General features: G+C 38.4%; 1 protein-coding gene across 5 annotated transcripts in view; it reads right to left on the bottom strand.

Annotated features, from left to right (window-relative positions):
* The window catches only part of kcnn3 (potassium intermediate/small conductance calcium-activated channel, subfamily N, member 3), a 79,320-nt gene extending 60,131 nt beyond the window's left edge, over nucleotides 1-19,189 (bottom strand). The window contains exons 1-3 of one of the 5 annotated variants that reach the window (XM_048152754.1): nucleotides 19,142-19,189; nucleotides 16,554-16,696; nucleotides 14,855-15,925 (exon numbers count right to left, since the gene is read on the bottom strand). In XM_048152754.1, coding sequence (XP_048008711.1) covers nucleotides 14,855-15,880 — 1,026 coding nt within the window. In that variant the 5' untranslated portion in view covers nucleotides 15,881-15,925; nucleotides 16,554-16,696; nucleotides 19,142-19,189. Of the gene's footprint in view, nucleotides 1-14,854; nucleotides 15,926-16,553; nucleotides 17,153-18,480; nucleotides 18,500-19,141 lie in introns of those variants that run through there. The other 4 variants (XM_048152755.1, XM_048152753.1, XM_048152756.1 and 1 more) reach the window with 4 other exon arrangements.
* Nucleotides 19,190-20,063: the final 874 nt, after the last annotated feature.

Below are 20,063 nucleotides of genomic sequence, written 5' to 3'. Positions count from 1 at the left end.
ATTAAGTAAAATGGACTAAAATGTAATTATTTATAGCCTATAATATAATATGATATAATATAAATTATAATATCTTTAACAAACAATAAAGGCAAAACTAACTGATAATTATAATATATTATACTCTATTTGGTTGCACTTTATTTTACAGTATGCGCACTTACGTGTACTTACAGTGTACTTACCCAAGAAAGTATTGGTTAATATAAGGTAACTACATGGGTTAAGGTTAGGTTTAGGAGTAGATTCAGTGTTAGTAGGCTACCTAGTTATTACCCAGTTATTATAATAAGTATAATTATAGTTACTGTAATTATAGTTACTATAATTTTATATATATATATATATATATATATATATATATATATATATATATATATATATATATATATATATATATATAGTGTAATTAAATTAGTAATTAAAGTATTTTTTTGCCACAGCACCCACGGAAAAACACAATATATTCTCATTTCATTTGTCACGAATTTGAACGTGCTTTTTCTCATGGAGAGTGGGCACCCACCGGCAGAAATATAAATCGGCACCTATGATCATCAGTGATTTTCATACTGTAAAATAACATTTTGGTTGATCAGAAAGTGCAAATTGAATCCAAAATATTGCTGAAATATTAGAATAAATAAAAAATTACAATAGTGACACTAATGTAGCCTTTTTTTAAACGCCTCTCGGGCATCCTGGGCATCATGCAGCTCCAAAGCTGTTTGCCAAGCTTTCGATTAAATTTCATATTTGAAATCACCAATGAAATCTGACAACAACTGTCTCATAATTTTTTTTCCAAACGCTTTTTTTCCAATGCGCAGACCTAAATGCGTGTCTCTTGTGCCTCATTTCGAAGGCGCGCGTCTGACTGTTTCTATAGAAACCGGTGCTTCTAACGGCCGCTGCAGTGACGCGATGACTTTACCAGTCGGCGATTGGCTCTTATTTAGAAGGCGGGACTTATTTTGCCATATTGCGCGTCACACTTTCTCCCATTCAAAACAATACGAGTGACACATCTTGTGTTATTCTATCCGGTTGTTAAGTCTGACGTCACGCGGCAGCGCTTCCGGGTCCTAACGCTCTATTTCATACCATAAGAAAACAACAAATGGTGCTATTATACACACATGATGTGGTGTAATACTACAAAAAAATTATAATCATAACCTTTATCTCCATACCAAAATTCCAGATGGCCAGACAATGATTCATCTTTTATAAATCGTTAAAATATTAATGTCTGTGATGCTGTGAGCAAGAAGACTGTTGTGTAGACTGTAACTATTTAAAATGTTTAACTTTTTTAAATGATTGATGTTTAATATGAATAAATAGCGCTCATAAACAGCCGTCGATGGCATTCTCAAGTGAAACGAGTTGAGGCTTGGACCCGGAAACGGCGTTCCTTACGTCACGACTTAACAAGCGGATAGTCTTTGGGTTGCAGGCTTGCCTTCCAGTGGCTTTGTTGTCATTATCTCCATGACAGCCATGCCCCGCCCCCCGCACACGCCCTGCCCCCGAGTACTCGATCGAAATGAAAAATTGCCAAAAATGCCATTCCCTAATCTTTACTAGAGGCTTTTTGTTGAGGATGCTAAATATATTTAATGCATATGCGGTCATGAAGTTCATCATTTTAACTCCACTCTCTTCTCACTTTTCCCAACCGTCTCCACTCACTCTGCCTGCAACTGAGTTTTTTTTTTTTTTTTTTTGATAATGTGTTACCATCCTCCTAAGTGAGTCCCTCAGTGTCTGTGACATGACTATCAGATCTCATTTTATATATGAGCGTGTGAACAGTGAGTATGACGAACAGACTCATGGCTAGATTAGCAGTTATTGATCCAGGTCATGATGGACACCATACAGAGCTAATAGGCTTTCCGAGCTCCATTAACTCCATCAGCATTCTCTCACACGCTCAAAATCTCCCTCCTGCTTTTCTTCTTTTCATTTCTCATCCATCTATTCAGCATCTCTTTACTTCTCCTTGGGCCTTTTATAAACACCGAGCAAATCGGCTCTGACGTCTGAATACACAGTCATCTTCGAGCCTTCTGTCTGTCACGCAGTTACACAAACACATTCGCGCACAAACGCACGCACACATTCGCAGTTGAACGTACCGCCACAAATGCACACAGTCATCTGTGATTCTAATGTAATTACTTCCTCTTGTTTCGATTTCTTTATTTACCGCTGATGTTGGATGAAGTGATTCACTAGAAAAATCTCAAATACAAGCCACATACAACATGCACACACACAACGTGAGATTTTTTTTAGATCCTGAAACAAAAACAAGACTCGCAGCTTAAAGTCGGCATGAAACGGAAGTTGCGATAGTCTTTTCTTCCCTATTGTAACTTATATCTGAGGCTTCATGAACAAGAAAAAATGTAGGGCGGGACTTTTTGTCCATTAGGAATTAATTGGATTGCTGTGGTTTGCTCCTGATCTCATGTGTGACAGGGTGTCCCACCCTCGCGTCAGTAAACACGTCATCAGAGAAGATAAGTCATTGCAAAAAGGGAGAGCAAGTTATTTTGATTAAAGATTGTGAGGGCATATTAGAAAAAAAAAAATGATATGCACAGATAAATTGTTTAAAATAGCCTAAATACTCCATTTAAAAAAAGAATTGTTCATTTTGATATGATGGTGACTTTAACCACCAGAGGAAGGACGGCGTGTTCACACACACAAGCTCAAAAGGAAAAACAAGAATGACACAAAAATCCTTCAAGAATATTTTGACATCCAAGACCAGAGAAAGCATAAAGGGGGAGGAGATGGACCACTCGTATAGGTTAATCTCCTTTTTGATAGAGTTTGTTTGCATCTCCACATCAGCCAGACCAGCCATTTTAGCATGATTTGCGCTACAGAAGTATCAGATCTCATTGCTGATTTGAAATGTGTTATTGAAATGAAGATATTGGTTTTTCTGTCTTTCAAGTAGACAGAAAATGTACTTGTATTCATATCCTTCTACTGACAGAAAATAGCTGCTACCAAGATGGCCACCGTGTGGACCATCCCTAAAAGAGACTTTGTCCTGGACAAACACAGATTTTCAGATGATTAATGTCACTGTATGTGCAGTGTTGTGTGTGTGACCCTTCATTCGGAGCACTTTGTCTAAGTCAAGCAGTCTAATGATCTGAACCTTCTGGCCAAACCAATCCCACACACGCCACACTTTATCATTCACCGTGAGACCTACAATCACCCCATACAGAAACACACAGCAAATAAACCACAATCAACCTCTATAAACACACACATAAGCCAATAAATACAACACCAACACACACACACACCCAACCCCAGCTGGTAATATGAGAACATGATCTGTGTCGCCTTTACAAGAGGAACTTTATTGCTCAGAGGTTGCTCATTCATAGCCCAGATACTTGGAGTTTTTATTTATAATTTTTTTTAAAGTATCAACTGTGTTCTCCTAAAATTATACATTTGTTGACACAGAGAACAGAGCTATAAAAATTGGCTAGCATAGCTCAGTCTAGCTAAAGTCGGTAAAAGTAGCGTAACTATTAGTTTGGCTGGTGGTAGCATTGCTACTTTTTAAATCATGCAGCTTTTTATGTAGGTGAAGCTATGTTATTGATCACATAGCAGGCAGCATTGTGAAAATGTTACATTGTTGATTATCAAAATTTCAGCAATAAAAACATATATTCTCTGTTGGATGGTGAGAATCAGAATAATATATAATTGAAGAACAGATAACTCTTTTGAATTGGATTCTTTTCAGTAAAACGGTCAAACAAATTACAGTTTACAATCCAAATTGAACTTACAATTTTCAATATGCACATGAAAATTAAGTAGCCTTATCTGCAAAAGGAGGCATAGAAGTGCTTCTAAAGTGTAATTTAGGTGTCTTTACACAGACTGTTTAATGCTGCCTAGAGGTGGCATAAATGCATTTCCTCAGCAATTTCATCTGTATACTTTGATACTAGAGGCTGAGGTGGGTCAGAGCAGGCATAGTTTGGTCTGGTTTTTATGCAGCATTATGTCAGACACAGCAGCTTTAAATCTGCTGTGTAAATAAGCCGTAAAACCTACTTTTTACAATATCAATATTTTTTTTTTTTTTTTTTTTTTTATTGAAACTATATCAAGAATTGACATTGTTACTTGCAAAAATGTCAATTAATTTTTTTCAAGAATCATAATTTCATCTAGTGAAAATTGAAATCTAGATATCTAGAATTTAGGGTCATTTCCTCTGAGGAGGCAAGAAAGGCCGTGCCTCCCCCAAAAAACTGGATAATCGAAATTACAAAAATAAAACAGCGCAAATATTACAAAATGTGACACTAAAAAGTGTATGAATCACTTGATTTTCTAGTGACACCCAGAGGTAAATTTACAGCTGGAGGTTTGCTTCCCCTGATCACATTGAGTTTCAACAGACCCCCCTAAAGCAATGCCACCATCGCACTTTGATTGGATATGATTGGTTTGTGCAATAAATCTTGTTTTTGTGTGCATTCTCGAATTGGCCTAAATGAAGACAATGATGGCATTAATGGGAGGACTAATTAAAATGTAAGTAAACAACTCAGCCTCTTAGATTTTATCGCTTTATGTCACATCAAAATCAAACTTGAAATGGCCTGAAAACATGAAGACTATGGGTTTTTTTTTAGTGACCAATGTTTACCGAGCTTGATGACCGATGAAAATAAGTTGAGTATTAAAAAGAACAGCTGAACATCAGTTCACAAATAAAATATATTATTTAAATTGTTACTGCCTTTAGTTATTTTGGAATAAATGTAAAAATACGTAAAAACACTAACTTGATGAAATTTATCCTTGGTTTTAAGAAATAGAACATTAATTACATTAAAAATATAAAATAGAATTGAATTAATGAATTTACATTTGATATAAAAAAAAACAACTAAGGACTTTGCCTCCTCATTTTAAAACACCACCGCACACCTCTGCTATAAATCACATCCGGCAAACTAATAAATGTTAAACTGGCTTGCCATATTCCTTAGGGCTACCGACCAAACTGTCTTATTAAACCACAAAACAAAAATGCTACAAAAACACACACCACCACCAAAACCGAATGTTACAAAAACAGTAATGTATCTCACTTAATGAAAAACACACACACAGATAAGGCCAATTACACACCGAGTGGCACACACACACTTGATTACACACTGACATACACCATTACACCCCTGAAAACCCAATTACATACTCAGAGGCCAAGGAAAAAATGGAAACACACAGAGCCTCACCTACATGCACACAGTTATACACACACATACATTAAGCTTAGCATTAATGGCCATTTGAAGGTCCTTTTAATTCAGTGCACTGTTGCCCCCCTCTCTCTTTCATTGACCCCTTCTCAGGCTGTCCATCTTTTCTCTTGTTTCCTTTCCTCTTCCCCCTCGCTCTCTTTTTTTTCTCTATGTACTGATGATTATTGCTCCTGTGAGAGTGCTGTAAAAGCGTTATTGTGGCAGGAGTGGGATTAGGGTCCAGCAGCCCACTGGATCACCCCTTATATAGGTCTTAGAGATGGATTACACATAAACACAGGTTCGTTTTTTTCTAACATAGTGGGGACTTTCCATTGACTCGTATTGTTTTAATAATGAGCAAAATACATTTCCTATCCCCTCTTCTCACAGGAAACTTTTGTGTGTGTGTGTGTGTGTGTGTGTGTTTGTGTGTGTGTTTTTTGGGTCAGAATTTTATTTTAATATATTTAAAAATGTAATTTATTCCTGTGATGGCAAAGCAGAATCATTACTTCAGTCTTCAGTCACATGATCCATCAGAAATCATTCTGGTTTGCTGCTCAAGAAACATTTCTTATTATTACAGTTGAATTTCTAACTTTGTCCTCTAAACACACGGCACTTTTCACGGCATAAAAACCCACACAGTGCTACATGACCTTGTGCACTGGCAACAGGTTGATCAACCAAGGCATCTGCACACTTCCTTGCATCTAATAAACAATTCCAAGCTAAGATGTTCCCCAGAGACGCATGACAGAGTGAGGAGAGTGTGAAAATTAAGTATTGATTTGACAGAAGCTTTTTCCAGGTATTTAAGGCTGTTAAGGGTCGAGCAGATGTGTGAGGCAAGAGAAGGATGGATTTAATGCATGCTGCCTCGTGCAACTCTACATGCTATTGAACAGTTTCATCAAGACCTAAAATGACCTTTTCGTGTTTGGGACCCAAATACTGACCAAACTGACCACACCGAAAACTCAAAATGCCTCAAAATATGACTTAAACTTAGAAATAAACAGAGTTCCAGAATATTAAAAAAAATTAAATGCTATGACCTAAAAAAAAAGAAATCAAAATATTGCATATTCTGCTCTATGTCTAGTCAAATAAATGTGTGCCATTGACCATGTGGCTCCTAGACAGTCAGATGATTTGCTTCCACTAAAGCTCAAGATGCTCTTCAGATCATCTCAAATCATGCTGGAGAACATGAATCATGATCATTAGGTTTTCATCAGGAGTTCATGCAGACAATCTTAAACTCATGTTTATGCTAATAATATAATTTCTATTGAAAAAGAAGTGCATTCAATCAGAAAAAATGCTTAGTAGAAGCATTTTCATAGTGATCTCAGACTTTTGGACCTCACTGTACAGCATATATCAGCTGAGGTTTAGGACAACAATACAGTTGTTTTGCATGTGGAACTAATTAATGCAGAAGGCAAATAAAAAGTCAATATGAAAGAGCAAATATTTGATGAAATACAACAATGCTAGTAACACGCAAAGGCTCCGATTTCACACTGCACTCTTTCATGCTGTTCTTATCAGCTCTCACTCTCTCCTGTTCCTTTTACCTGTCTATTTAAGGAAGGAAGGATGTGTACGGAGTGTGAATGGACCAGACATCTCCTGAGAAATCACAGCTGAGTGTGTAAGGAACACACACATCCTCACACATACAAACACCTATACACATCCACAACATTTGCATGCAACATCAATACCTTCGCACAGTTGTATAAATGATATATACATGATTTGAGGATTAATTAATTAAAATAATTGCAATTAATTGCATATCAATATTTTCAGAGAAAAGCCCCCAAACAAAGATAAGTTAAATATTTATATTCATTTATGAATATAAAGGTGCCATTGAATGTTTTTTTACAAGATGTAATATAAGTCTAAGGTGTCCCCTGAATGTGTCTGTGAAGTTGCAGCTCAAAATACCCCATAGATTTTTTTTTAATTAATTTTTTTAACTGCCTATTTTGGGGCATAATTAGAAATGCGCCAATTCAGGCTGCGGCCCCTTTAATTGCTCGCGCTCTCCGCCCCCTCCCGAGCTCTCGACTCTATCACTGCATAAACAGTTCACACAGTTCAAAATGGATCTTTACAAAGTGTTCGTCATGCAGCATGTCTAATCGCGCAAGTATAGTATTTATTTGGATGTTTACATTTGATTCTGAATGAGTTTGATAGTGCTCCGTGGCTAACGGCTAACACTATACTGTTGGAGAGATTTATAAAGAATGAAGTTGTGTTTATGAATTATACAGACTGCAAGTGTTTAAAAAATGAAAATAGCAACGACTCTTGTCTCCGTGAATACAGTAAGAAACGATGGTAACTTTAACCACATTTAACAGTACATTAGCAACATGCTAACGAAACATTTAGAAAGACAATTTACAAATATCACTAAAATATCATGGATCATGTCAGTTATTATTGCCCCATCTGCCATTTTTCGCTATTGTCCTTGCTTGCTTACCTAGTCTGATGATTCAGCTGTGCACATCCAGACGTTAATACTGGCTGCCCTTGTGTAATGCCTCGATCATGGGCTGGCATATGCAAATATTGGGGGCGTACATATTATTGATCCCGAATGTTACGTAACAGTCGGTGTTATGTTGAGATTCGCCTGTTCTTTGGAGGTCATTTAAACAAATGAGATTTATATAAGAAGGAGGAAACAATGGAGTTTGAGACTCACTGTATGTCATTTCCATGTAATGAACTCTTGTTATTCAACTATGCCGACGTAAATTCAATTTTTGAATCTAGGGCACCTTTAATATTGTTTTTAAATTCATGTGCCCTCATAATGTTAAATCAAAAAAACTTCTCCCTCTTGCAACAACATCTCTTCTCTGATGACGTGTTTTTGGCACGGGGGCGGGATAACCTGTCACTCACATGAGATCACAGCAATAGCAAACCACAGCCATCCAATCAATTCCTGATGGAAAAAGTCCCGCCCTATATTTTTTTTTTGTTCGAGAAGCCGTTTCACTCATATATATGTCACAATAGGGAATAAAAGACTAATCACAACTTCCATTTTATGCTGACTTCCCAATCAGTGTATGCTTCAGGAGTTGTGATTAATTCTTTTTTAATTCTCTGCGTTCTTTTTTATTGCATTTTATTTTTAGACGAGTAATGCACTAAATCAATGTATTAAATCAACAGCCATAATATGCACATATTCCCATCCAGATCAGCGTAAACACTTCACATACAAAACTAGTGAAATCTTCATTTTCATATGCTCAAACATAGACAGCATTCTTCAGTTTCTTTGCTTCAAACTGTAAACACGACTGCCATTTCAAAAGAGACGAGAGCGTTAAGAGGTTAGGAAAATGTTTTGGACATAATGATGCCTCAACAGGAATTTCCAGCTGGTTTCATCCTTTCAAAAGCAGCTGTCACACACACACAGCTCAAGCAGTGCATTGAAGCCATCAATAGACGCTTGATGTTGTGCAAAGGTGATTATCAATAATCAATATAGCCGGTCACTCCGAGATGTGAGCCTCTGGCAGCATCTAAGCAGCCACTTTCCTTATTTATTCCCTCCGCCATCACTCAGTTGTCCATTCAAATAAACTTGTTTCATATGGGAGTTACCATTGACTATATATGGGGTTTGAGGAAAGGTAATTCCCCATTAGATGAGTCAAATCAAATAGAAGCAGTCTGGAGGATGTGGAAGAGCATCAGTATCTCACATGTCTCTGGACCCTCAACGGTAATGCACTGAGAGAAAAGCCCTTTAATTGCTCTGAGGGGCGATGCAGCACTAACAGGCTTCTATTGTGATGTTTTATAATGGCTATAATGGTATACAATCAGCATGGCCATTATTCATGTACAAACTTGACTCACTCACCCGTTTTCCATCTCAAATAAAGAGATTTTATTACAGCCTTTCATTTCATCTCTCCTAACACTCACTCGCTTTTCTCTCCCTCTCCAATAACACTCCCCCGTTCACCGCCCACTACAATAACAGAGAGAGAGAAAGAGCACTAAGGATAGAGAGTACAAGAAAGAAAGAGAAAGATTTCCAGACCCAGAATAATTACCAGGAGAGAAGAGGAAAGGAATCACCAGAGAGAGGAAAAGGAAAAAAAAAAAGAAAAAGAAAAAAAGAGTACAAGAGAGAGTGAAAGAAGGAGAAAGTAGGAGAAATCGTGTTTGAGAGACAGAGAGAGAAATAAAAATAAAGCATAAGTGGAAAAGAGGTAGAGACAAAAGAGAAAACCACAGGGAAGACAGGCAGCGAAAGAGATACTGAGACAGAACAAATTTCCTATATATCTGCCATATCACAAGCACCTGTGCAGAACAAGGACCACAACCGCACGTACAAGGGATTTCCAGAATACATGCTGAGACAGACCCATTCAGAACAGTGCCAGATGCAAGAGAACACCTCATAACACTCACACAAACCCACTCGCGCACAGACACGCACTTCAGACGAAGGTGCTGTTCCAAAACCTACTGAGCATTTTAAGCAATACAAAGGCGAAAAATACGCCACTCGGTTTTTCTGCCTCCTAAGATACCTCATTTTAGACAAATTTCAAAGCATGCAGCCTTCAAAGTAAATGCAATCCCAGAATACACTGCAGCAAGCTCAGCAAAAATAAATCCAAGATGGTGGATGATGAAAATAACTATCGATTATAATGAATAATTATCAATAAAAACCTTTCAGAGTCATTAAAATGTACAATTTTACTCAATATTTATGTGTTGTGTTTTAATAGAGTATGCCTACTTATAGCGTCTCAAATCCTACGATTTTACCCAATATTTATGTGCTATGGGTTTTTAAAGGGTTAGTTCACCCAAAAATGAAAATTATGTCATTAATTACTGACCCTCATGTCGTTCTACACCCCTAAGACCTTCGTTCATCTTCGGAACACAAATTAAGATTAAATCTGATGGCTCAGTGAGGCCTGCATAGACAGCAATGGTACTTCCTCTCTCAAGATCCATAAAGGTACTAAAAACATATTTAAATCAGTTCATGTGAGTACAGTGGTTCAATATTAATATTACAAAGCGATGAGTATATTTTTTGTGCACCAAAAAAACAAAATAACGACTTTTTAACAATATCTAGTGATGGCCGATTTCATAACACTGCTTCTTGAAGCTTCTGAGCTTTACAAATCAAATCAGTGGTTCGGAGCGCCAAAGTCACGTGATTTCAGCAGTTTGGCGGTTTGATACGCGATCTGAATCACTGATTCGACTCAAAAGATTCGTAAAGCTCTGAAGCAGTGTTTTGGCCATCACTAGATATTGTTAAAAAGTCGTTATTTTGTATTTTTGTTTCTTAATTTGTGTTCCGAAGATGAACGAAGGTCTTAGGGGTGTAGAACGACATGAGGGTGAGTAATTAATGACATAATTTTTGGGTGAACTAACCCTTTAAGCTTATTAGAGTACCCAGCTGTTAGCTTAGCAACATGCTAACGTCAGACTCAAGTGGACGCAATTTAGAGTTGAGTATGCCTACATTTAGCGCCCCAAATCATGCATGATGATAACTAACATCTATGTGTGTTATAAGGCTTATAAGAGAATCCAGTTGTTAACATACTAACTTCAAACTGAATCAATCGAGAGTTGAGCGTACCTACTGTACGTTTAAGGTGCAAAATCAGTTACTCATAAGGTTCAATAATGATTATATAGCTAATATTAGCATATTAGCTTTCTGTCATCAAAAAAAAAAAAAAAAAAATCAGGCAACTGACACCAAAGCTAAATAAGTTGACAATGAGCTCAGCTCTTTCTGTCCATTTCTTACTCACCCGCACACACATTCAGCCTTCAATCTGAGGCTGTGGCTTTCACAGTGGAAAATATTTCACCTTGACATGATGTGTCAGTTACATTCAATCCTTTTAACGTAACTGCACAAGAATCAGTCACTTACCTAACTTCAGCCTCACAATGATTTTGAGACTTCGGCTTTATATAAAATGTTACTAGTCTGTAATTCAGCTGAAGTAAACGTCAGTTCTTGAGTAACACTCTGTAGGCTGTAATGGCAGTTACTTTGATCATCAAGCAACACTTGATTTTTAGCAAAAGAGCAGACTGCGAGAATGTGTTCTCGCCTCCCATGGGTTCAAAACTTATGCAGAGCAAAATGGAAGTTTGTCATGCATAAATAAAGAGACAGTATATTCCTTCAAAATGTATAAATCTGTTTTAGAGAAGCTAAACACACTCAACCCACACCACTTTCTGTATTAAACAGTTTCAGTTTTGGGTTTATTAAGCTCTACCCTCTCAACAAGCTCTCAGTTTCCACAAACAATTTTGGTTCATCTCTCAGTTCCTTACAGTCTTTACAGTGAAACACTTGATGGTACACTATAGGCTATGTGGACGGTTTAAAAGCAGAACAAATTAGTAAAATGTCATGTGAACAAATTCTTAATTTATGCATGCATGACCACGATCAGTGCAGTGTAGTAACTGATTACATGTAATCTGGATTACGATATCAGATTCCAATAATTAAGTACTTGTAGTACATTTTAAAATACTCGTAAACAGACTACAGTTACTTTTTTATTCTCACAACGGCAGTAAATTATTTATAATTCATTGATTGTCTCTACTACTTCCTTTTTATCATTTAAATTTTCCTTTCTGAAATAGCCTACTGCTTATATGCGTTCAGAAGGTCTTCCAGGTTTGTGGAATTGCACACACAGACCAGCCTCTAATCATGAGCCAATCAGTGATTTGATCACTGGGTTTACAGAAATTATTTCACTTTTAAGAAGTGTTTTCTCAAAATTGCATATTTAATCAAATCCTGATGAACACATTGATTATTATTTGAATTATCACTCAGTGAGTCATTTAACCATGCATTACTGTCTTTGGAAGGCTTTTGTCTTTCAAAAACATTAAAATGTACAAATGTACAAATCTATTAAACTTATTTTTTTATAATTTAATTACTTAATAGCTATTTAATAAACTCACAAACCCCCTTGCCCTGGCGTAAAGTAATATTTAATACACTTCATGTTGTTTATAACGAAGAATTGAATTTATTTTCTTTGTTTGTTTTTTTTTAATATCAATATGGTACAAGATTATCCCATTCAAATTAATGTGATAAAAGTAGGTCAAAAGTACTGGTCACGATATCTATTTTTTTCTGCATAAACATTTTTTGCCTGTGTTTGTGAGGGATGATTCAAAATATACTTCTGGGAACTTGTTTTGGATCCAGAACATTCCTTTAAATAGTTTCTAATCATTTCTTAAATCACACAAATATTACTGATCTCTACTCCATTTGAGAAATCTCAGCTGTCAAAAATTCTTTCTGAGCCTACAGACATCTGATCCTGACAGTCTTTTTCTGACCGCAGCAGCATTACGAACCTTGAATGTCTATTGCACATGTGTATGTTCACTAAGATAGATAGACAACTATTTAAAACATTCATGCTCACGCCAGATACACAGGTGCATCATTACTGTCCTCAGTTCCAAAAAGGTGACAAATGTCATACCAATTCTCCATGGATGTTTGTTTTGAGAGTTGATTTTCAGCTTAGCTTGTGTAACATGATATGGATTTGCACCCTCTAAATAACAGAAGTTCCTGTGATGGGTCCCTGTGATCACACACTTTGTGCCCATTCAAACTGACGGCTTTGAACGCAACTTCCGAAAAACATTTATTTATATCTCTGATGATTAAGTTGCAGGATTATTGTTGGTGTTTGTGGCAAAAATCACGCATTCACATTGCACGTCTAAATTTGGTCACTCCAAATGAGTCACACTTTTCGCAGATCATTTGCTTAAACAAAATTCTGTCATAATCTATCCACCCTCACATCACTCGAAACCTGTGACTTTTTCCAGTGGAACACACGAGCGGTTACAATAATAAAGGTCAAAGCTGCTATTTTTCATAAAACGAATATGCAAATGATCATTGGCTTTGAAAGTCAGTTAAAAAATTTGCTGGGTTTATTTAAAAAAATAAATAAATAAACAACAACACTAAACAGAAACTACGGCATGGTGTTGTCACATTTCTGTAAAATATTGTGAGGAAGGTCTATTGTCAATAGTGTAGCAATGTATGAATCACCATTCACACAGACGTCACTTTCAAATCAAGAAGCTTTCTGTTGGTCCACATGAAGTCGATGCAAAATCTGCATGGTTTAAATGTTTCGCCATCACATGAAATTCCCAATCGCAAATCGTATGGATTCCTAGTGAAATTACTAGATTTCACCCACAAAAATTCTGTGAAAATGTGACCACTCTTTTACAATTATAAACTGAGCAAAGTTGTTATACGGGTAAACGCGAAAGCTCGGAAGCACAGAAACTTGACATGCAAGAACCAGTGAGGTTTATTCTCACACGTCAAGCAAGCACTGTTAGGGGCCATTCACACAGAATGCGTCTTTGCGTCTAAAAACGTGAGACGCAGCGCTCAGGAATGGTTTTTAAAAATGCACAGCGTAGAACGCGAGAGTCTCGAGACGCGCTTTTGAGACGTGATGCAATAACGATAATAACGGAAATAATAGAAATAGGCAAACAGCAGAATAGATAGATACGAGTTTTGACATGGAAAAAAAGAAAATAAGATAATGATGAGCGCCTCCTCCGCCATGTTGCCGTCAAATAAAACAGTTGTCATGCCAACGCTTGCCCCGCCTCCGAGTTCTTCTGATTGGTCCACTGTTTTGGAACTGACATTGATGAGCGAATTTTGAAGTTGAAAGTTGAAATTTGAAATTCTTTTAACTTGAAACGGCGTCTTAAAAATGTGGCGCTCATGTCCGAGGCACTGCAAAAGACGTGAGACGCGAGTGTAACGGTCATGCACATCCGTCAAGCGCGTGTTTACATAGAAAAACAATGGGAAAGTAGCGCATTGGAATAGAAAAACACGTTCTGTGTGAACGGCCCCTTAGGTTGCCGTGTTTACCATATTTGATGTTCTCAATGTATATGCATTGATCAATTTTTATATATGAAAAAAAAGCCTAAATTAAATCTTTTTATCATATAAAATGATCATGGATTAACGACTTGGATTAAACTGCTGGATTCATGGGAATGACTTTTCTGATCTCATTTTGTACTTTTTGATGTGTGGATGGATCAAAATTGATCAAAACTGAGAGTGAATAAATGATGAAAGAATTTCATTTTTGGGTGAACTATCACTTTAAGTGATTTTTGTTTGGTCAAGAATATGTTCTTGTTTGTTGAATGTCATTACATAACTTGTATACTGCTTTATTTAATAGTCTGCACTACTATATGTACGGCTGAATCCAAGTTTTACCACCGTTATTATAGGAACATAATATGGGAAGCACATGCACTCTCATTCTTATTCACACAGACAGAGCAGAACCAGCAGGATGTGTCCTCGTGCCCGACCATTCACCCAAGTCCCCGGTACACAAAGTCCTCACCTTATTGTAGACACCCCAGGACAGCTCGGTCTCAATCACCATGACAACAATGCCAAACATGCCGAATATGAGCGCATAGTCACTAAGTCTCTTCCTCTTTTCGAACAGTGCCCTCCTGTGGCCTAGTTTGTAGCCAATGTTCTGATTCTTACGTTTAGGGGCTTTGGAAGCGGTCCTTCCTGGGCCTCCCACGGCACCGCCCCTCCTTCCATTAGTCCCGCCCCCTGCCGAACCACCCAGCATACCCCTGCTCTCGGAGAGGGCGTGGTTCTGGTGGTAGATGGACATTTGATTGGCCGAGGCCTCTAGTTCGTAAGCGTGTCCGTAAGGCGGATCCTCTTTCGAGGAGATAACGATCTCTGGGGGGTTCTGGGATTGGGATTGACTGTGCTGAGAGGAGGCCGTGGTCACCTGGCCTGCGCTCGCCCCGCCCTCTTTGGTGTCGCTTCCACTGTCGGACTCGATGAGGTTCCGACGGGAGGCGCTGAGGCGGCTAAGCGGCTTCATCACGCCGCCGCTGTACTTGCACGAACTCATGGCGATCTCTGTAAAGGGGTTACTGTCCCGCCTGTGCACCAGGGGACTGGCCTGCCTGTGCTTACATCCCCTCTCTCGCTCCCTCTCCCGCTCCCGATCTCGCTCAGTGGAAGGTGAATGTGAGGAATAGAACAGCGCATTGTAGACAGGCGACGTCTCCCCGCTCAGGCTGTGTTGGCTACCCAAGCAGGAGGAGAGCGGCGTGCTAGTGGGGTGGAGCGCGTTGGGGATTGGCGTGGACAGCTGGGGTGTCGTGGACAGGGGCAACTTGGGCAGCGACGCCGGGGGAAGGTTCGGCGTGGTGGGAGAAGGGGTGCCATTGAGGCGCTCCAGGCTGCTGTTGCCTCCCGTATGATTTGAGTGGTTAGTCCCAGGGTAGTTGCCAGAAAGGGAAGCATGGGAGATACCACCGAGAGGGAGGGGCAGACGTTGCTCTTCGTCTTCGCTACCGCTGAGAAGGGCCAGACTCAGAGAGGGAGGGGGATCCATGGCAACCAGGCTCCAGCAGGTTTGTTTGTGCTCTGCTCCTCAACTCTGGAGTTTAGTTGGAGGGAGAGAAAGAAAGAGAGGGAGAGTGAAGAACGGATCATTACGTTATTTATAACCGAATAAAATTAGCAGGTGCAAAAGGAGGCTGGATTAAATGGGGGACTCCCCTCATATTAATAAACGAAGGATGGATTGAAAGTGTTGGGTGAAACTGAGTTGTTGCATTGTGCTCGAGGAGTTTTCATGGAAGATCTTTATGAGTCAAAAAAGAGAAAACTGATGAACCTATGAACCCATCCATATATACTAATCGCTCTGAGCTTTCTCTCTCTCCATCGCCTTCTCTCTTCCTCCCTCTCTCTGACACCCCCTCCTCTCATCTCGCTCGTTCCAGCAATATCTGTCACATAAATGCATGCAAGAGTCTCTGTATTTTTAAGAAACTTATGCAATAGTCAAATTGTGGCCTCTAGACTGACCTGTGACAAATCCAAGACTCATCATATTACCATCACTGCTCTGCACTATTTGGGCATTTGTATTGCCTCTAAAATACACACTAAAGAGCATAATTTTTTATCATTTAGTACATTTATAATCATGTATAAATAATTACAGTGAAGATATGAGTTTGATTTTAATTCCATTAGACATCTTTCTCTCTGTCACTTACCTCTCTCCTGTCAGTCTCTCTCCACCTTCATATGGTGATTTCAAAAGCAGTGCAACAATATTCCTCCACACTTTTTCTTTTTCATGTTGTCACAATCATGCCATCATTTCTTCTTCGGCTCGTTGTCAAGCTGTGATTCCAGACTGAAGGTTTTTAATGACAGAAGTATAAAGCGTTATTTATTTAAACGAGACTCCTACGGAAGAAAGCTGTTGCGTTGAACACCTGAACAAGGATCGAAATAAAAGCGGAAAATAAATTGCGGGGAAAGGATTTATCGCGCTGTTTAATATTTCAGGAAATATATCCAACCGTTGCGTTAATAAGCATTATTAGCCTCCCGTGAAGAAAAGCGCTTTAAAGTAGCATCTGGATATGAGGAAAGGTGAAAGTAGCGATAGTCGGATATTGTGTGGAAATGGATGCATGTCCTCCAGCTCTCACTCTGACAGCACGTCTCTCATATTCTCTCTCTCTCTCTCTCTCTCTCTCTCCCTCTCAACTTCTCTTTTGGGCTCCGTTTCTCCGCCCCATTCCCTCCTCTCTGCTCCTCTCATTGGACACACATCGCTGAACCAAGCAAATAAGCTCTGTAAAAACTAAAGAACATTTAATTTAGAAAAACCACCTGCCTCCTCCACTCCTCTTCCTGCTTTCCTAGCACAAAGATTTTTCAATAAAACATAACATTTGAAATAAATAGGACTAAATAAATAATGCTAATAATTATTATTATTATAGTTTTTAATAATAATAATAATAATAATAATTAGAATTTGTATTATTGTACAATTAAATATTGATAAAGAATAATTAATGATTAATTATCCTACTCTGCTATTGAATACTCAAATCTGATTGGTTGATCAACCTTCTAAGGTGTGCAATTATTTTCAGTCAAACGCACAGCTAAAGTAGTTCCAGGCAGGTCTTGACCGCATTGCAGTTCCATATCACTTCGCCAAATGATTTCAGTTATCTCAATAGGTCCTACAGTCTACAACCGCAAAAGAAAAACTCACAAGGACACTAACCAAACAAATAAATATAGTAAACAATAGGATGAAAACGACAAATCAGTGTCATGGTTTTTGCCACAAAATACGTTTTGTTGTGTCCCGAAAGCACATACTCTCTCTCTTTCAAATGTTACTGTGGACACACACTCGCACAGCAACATTTTGTCAGCGCTGCTCTAACGAAATAATCACTAAAATAGTTTAGCAATTTAAAAGCTACATGACATTTCTCACCAGCGAGGTAATAACTGTGCGGTTCTTGAGGTAGAGAAACACTGCTGCCGTGAGAGACGCACAGACTCAGGTAGGCTAATTCGCATTTTTACAGTCTATGGCATATGCTCATTCTCTCTCTCTCTCTCTCAACTGCAGTAGGCTAATGACTATAATAACGGTATTATTCTGCTATCAAGGCTCAATCCTCTGTTACTAGTTCTGAAATCATGCTTTAGCAACGGATGCTTGACAAAACTGACAAATGTCAACATTGTAACAGTGTCTTGAGGTGTGATAACCGACCGTAGAATAAGCGGAATAATTAGCCTTTCGCCGAGCCCCGCCCCCCTTAGTTACTGTTGCTTTGTCCGACAAGCCGTGGCGCTGTCACTCCACACGCAGTGAAAAATACATCGCGGAACAAAGAGGATACTGACCACACATCGACAGACAAGACAGAGCAGGTTACTTATGATATTAAACAAAGTCCCAGCTTTCAAACCGTGTAGTTATTAAAGAAATTCAAACAATAAAAACCGTTTTGTTGCTCTTTAATGTGTCGTAACCATGGTCGTGACAGATTGCTGTAGATCCTCAGCTCAACCGCTCGTAAAAACCGATCATCTCTTCCTATTAGTCCATGAACATGAGAATGAATGTTGTTTCAAACGCGGAAAGACGTCAATACACACCATTTTTCAAGTTTAACTCCACCGAGGTTAATCTTTTAACTACTGGCTGCTTTGTCGGACAAAATGGCGGATGCGGCGTTCTGATTGGTTAGATCGCTTGTCAATCAAACTCCCGGCGAAAGGTCAATTGACTCCGGGCCGTTGAATTCTTAGAAAACAATGCACACCACCACAGGTGTAACAGCCACAACGCCATGTGTGTTATTTTCTAAGAATTCAACGCCCGTTATCAATTATTCCTTACATAAAAGTGCCTTTTAAACAAACAAACAAATTGATCCTTCGCAAAGACCCGCCCCTCTTAGTTACTGTTGCTTTGTTCAACAAGCCTTGGCACCATAGCGCCACACAGAGTGAAAATTACATAGTGGAGCAAAGAGGACACTGGCAACACGTCGACAGACAAGACAGAGCAGGTTACTTATGATATTAAACAAAGTCCCAGCTTTTAAATTGTGTATTTTTTTTTAAGAAATTCGAACAATAAAAAAAAAAACCTTTTGTGGCTCTTTAATGTGTCGTGACAGATTGCTGTAGTGCCTCAGCTCAAGCGGCTCGTGAACCGATCATCTCTCATACTAGTTAATTTATAGCATCAAATAAACATAAATGAACATGAGAAGGAATGTTGTTCAAAACGCGGAAAGACGTAAATACACACCATTTTTCAAGTTCACCACCGAGGTTAATCTTCTAACTCCTGACTGCTTTGTCAAAATGGCGGATTCTGCGTTATGATTGGTTAGATCGCTTGTCAATCAAACTCCCGGTGAAGGGTCAATTATGAGTATTTTATGTAATTATGAGTAATTATTAGTAACAATAACTGTTGGAGCAATAATTTTAATTTTTCATAATAATTCATTTGCCGTTTTCTACTTTTTTTTTTTTTTTGAAAGAGAGAGAGAGAGAGAGAGAGATGCATCTTGGTTTCTTCATCAGTGATTACATTCAAGTTGTTAAAAAAAGTTCCATTAACTTTTCACTTCAAAAATTTAAGGCAGCATTTAAACCTAAGATTTCAAGTCACAGAATCATGACATATCTTGTCAATGTCTCATCAACATAGGGGTATAAACACACAGCTGCCACAACAGGTCGAAGTCCCACCAACAGGTGGCCAAGGGCATAGTCGCTAGGCATTTTCCCACGAAAGTAGACCTAACTGACCCTTTGTCCCCAGAAACAACACCTGTCACTGGGAAATACACGGCTGCCGATGCCAGTCTAACAGACATCCCTTAAACTGACAACTTTGTATTCATTAAAGGGATGGTTCACCCAAAAATCAAAATCATTTCTTCACCCTCATGTCTTTCCAAACCCATATGACTTTATTCTGTGGAAAACATTTTGAGAAATGTCACAGTGATTTTTTTTGTCTCCACAGTCAATGGTAACCAAAACTGTTTAATTACCAACATTCTTCAAAAATTCTTCAACATTCTTTATGAACTTTTTGGGAGAAATATCTCCTTAAGATATCCTTTCAGGCAAACCTTTAAGTGACCACATTGCCAATGTTGACATCCGCTTTTTATGATGAGCACAAACCACAGCTGCCCATTCAGCACATATGTCCA

Source organism: Megalobrama amblycephala, linkage group LG13 (genome assembly GCF_018812025.1).
Source record: "Megalobrama amblycephala isolate DHTTF-2021 linkage group LG13, ASM1881202v1, whole genome shotgun sequence".
In the NCBI taxonomy this organism is placed as follows: Eukaryota; Metazoa; Chordata; class Actinopteri; order Cypriniformes; family Xenocyprididae; genus Megalobrama; species Megalobrama amblycephala.
This window is presented reverse-complemented; position numbering and strand designations above follow the sequence as displayed.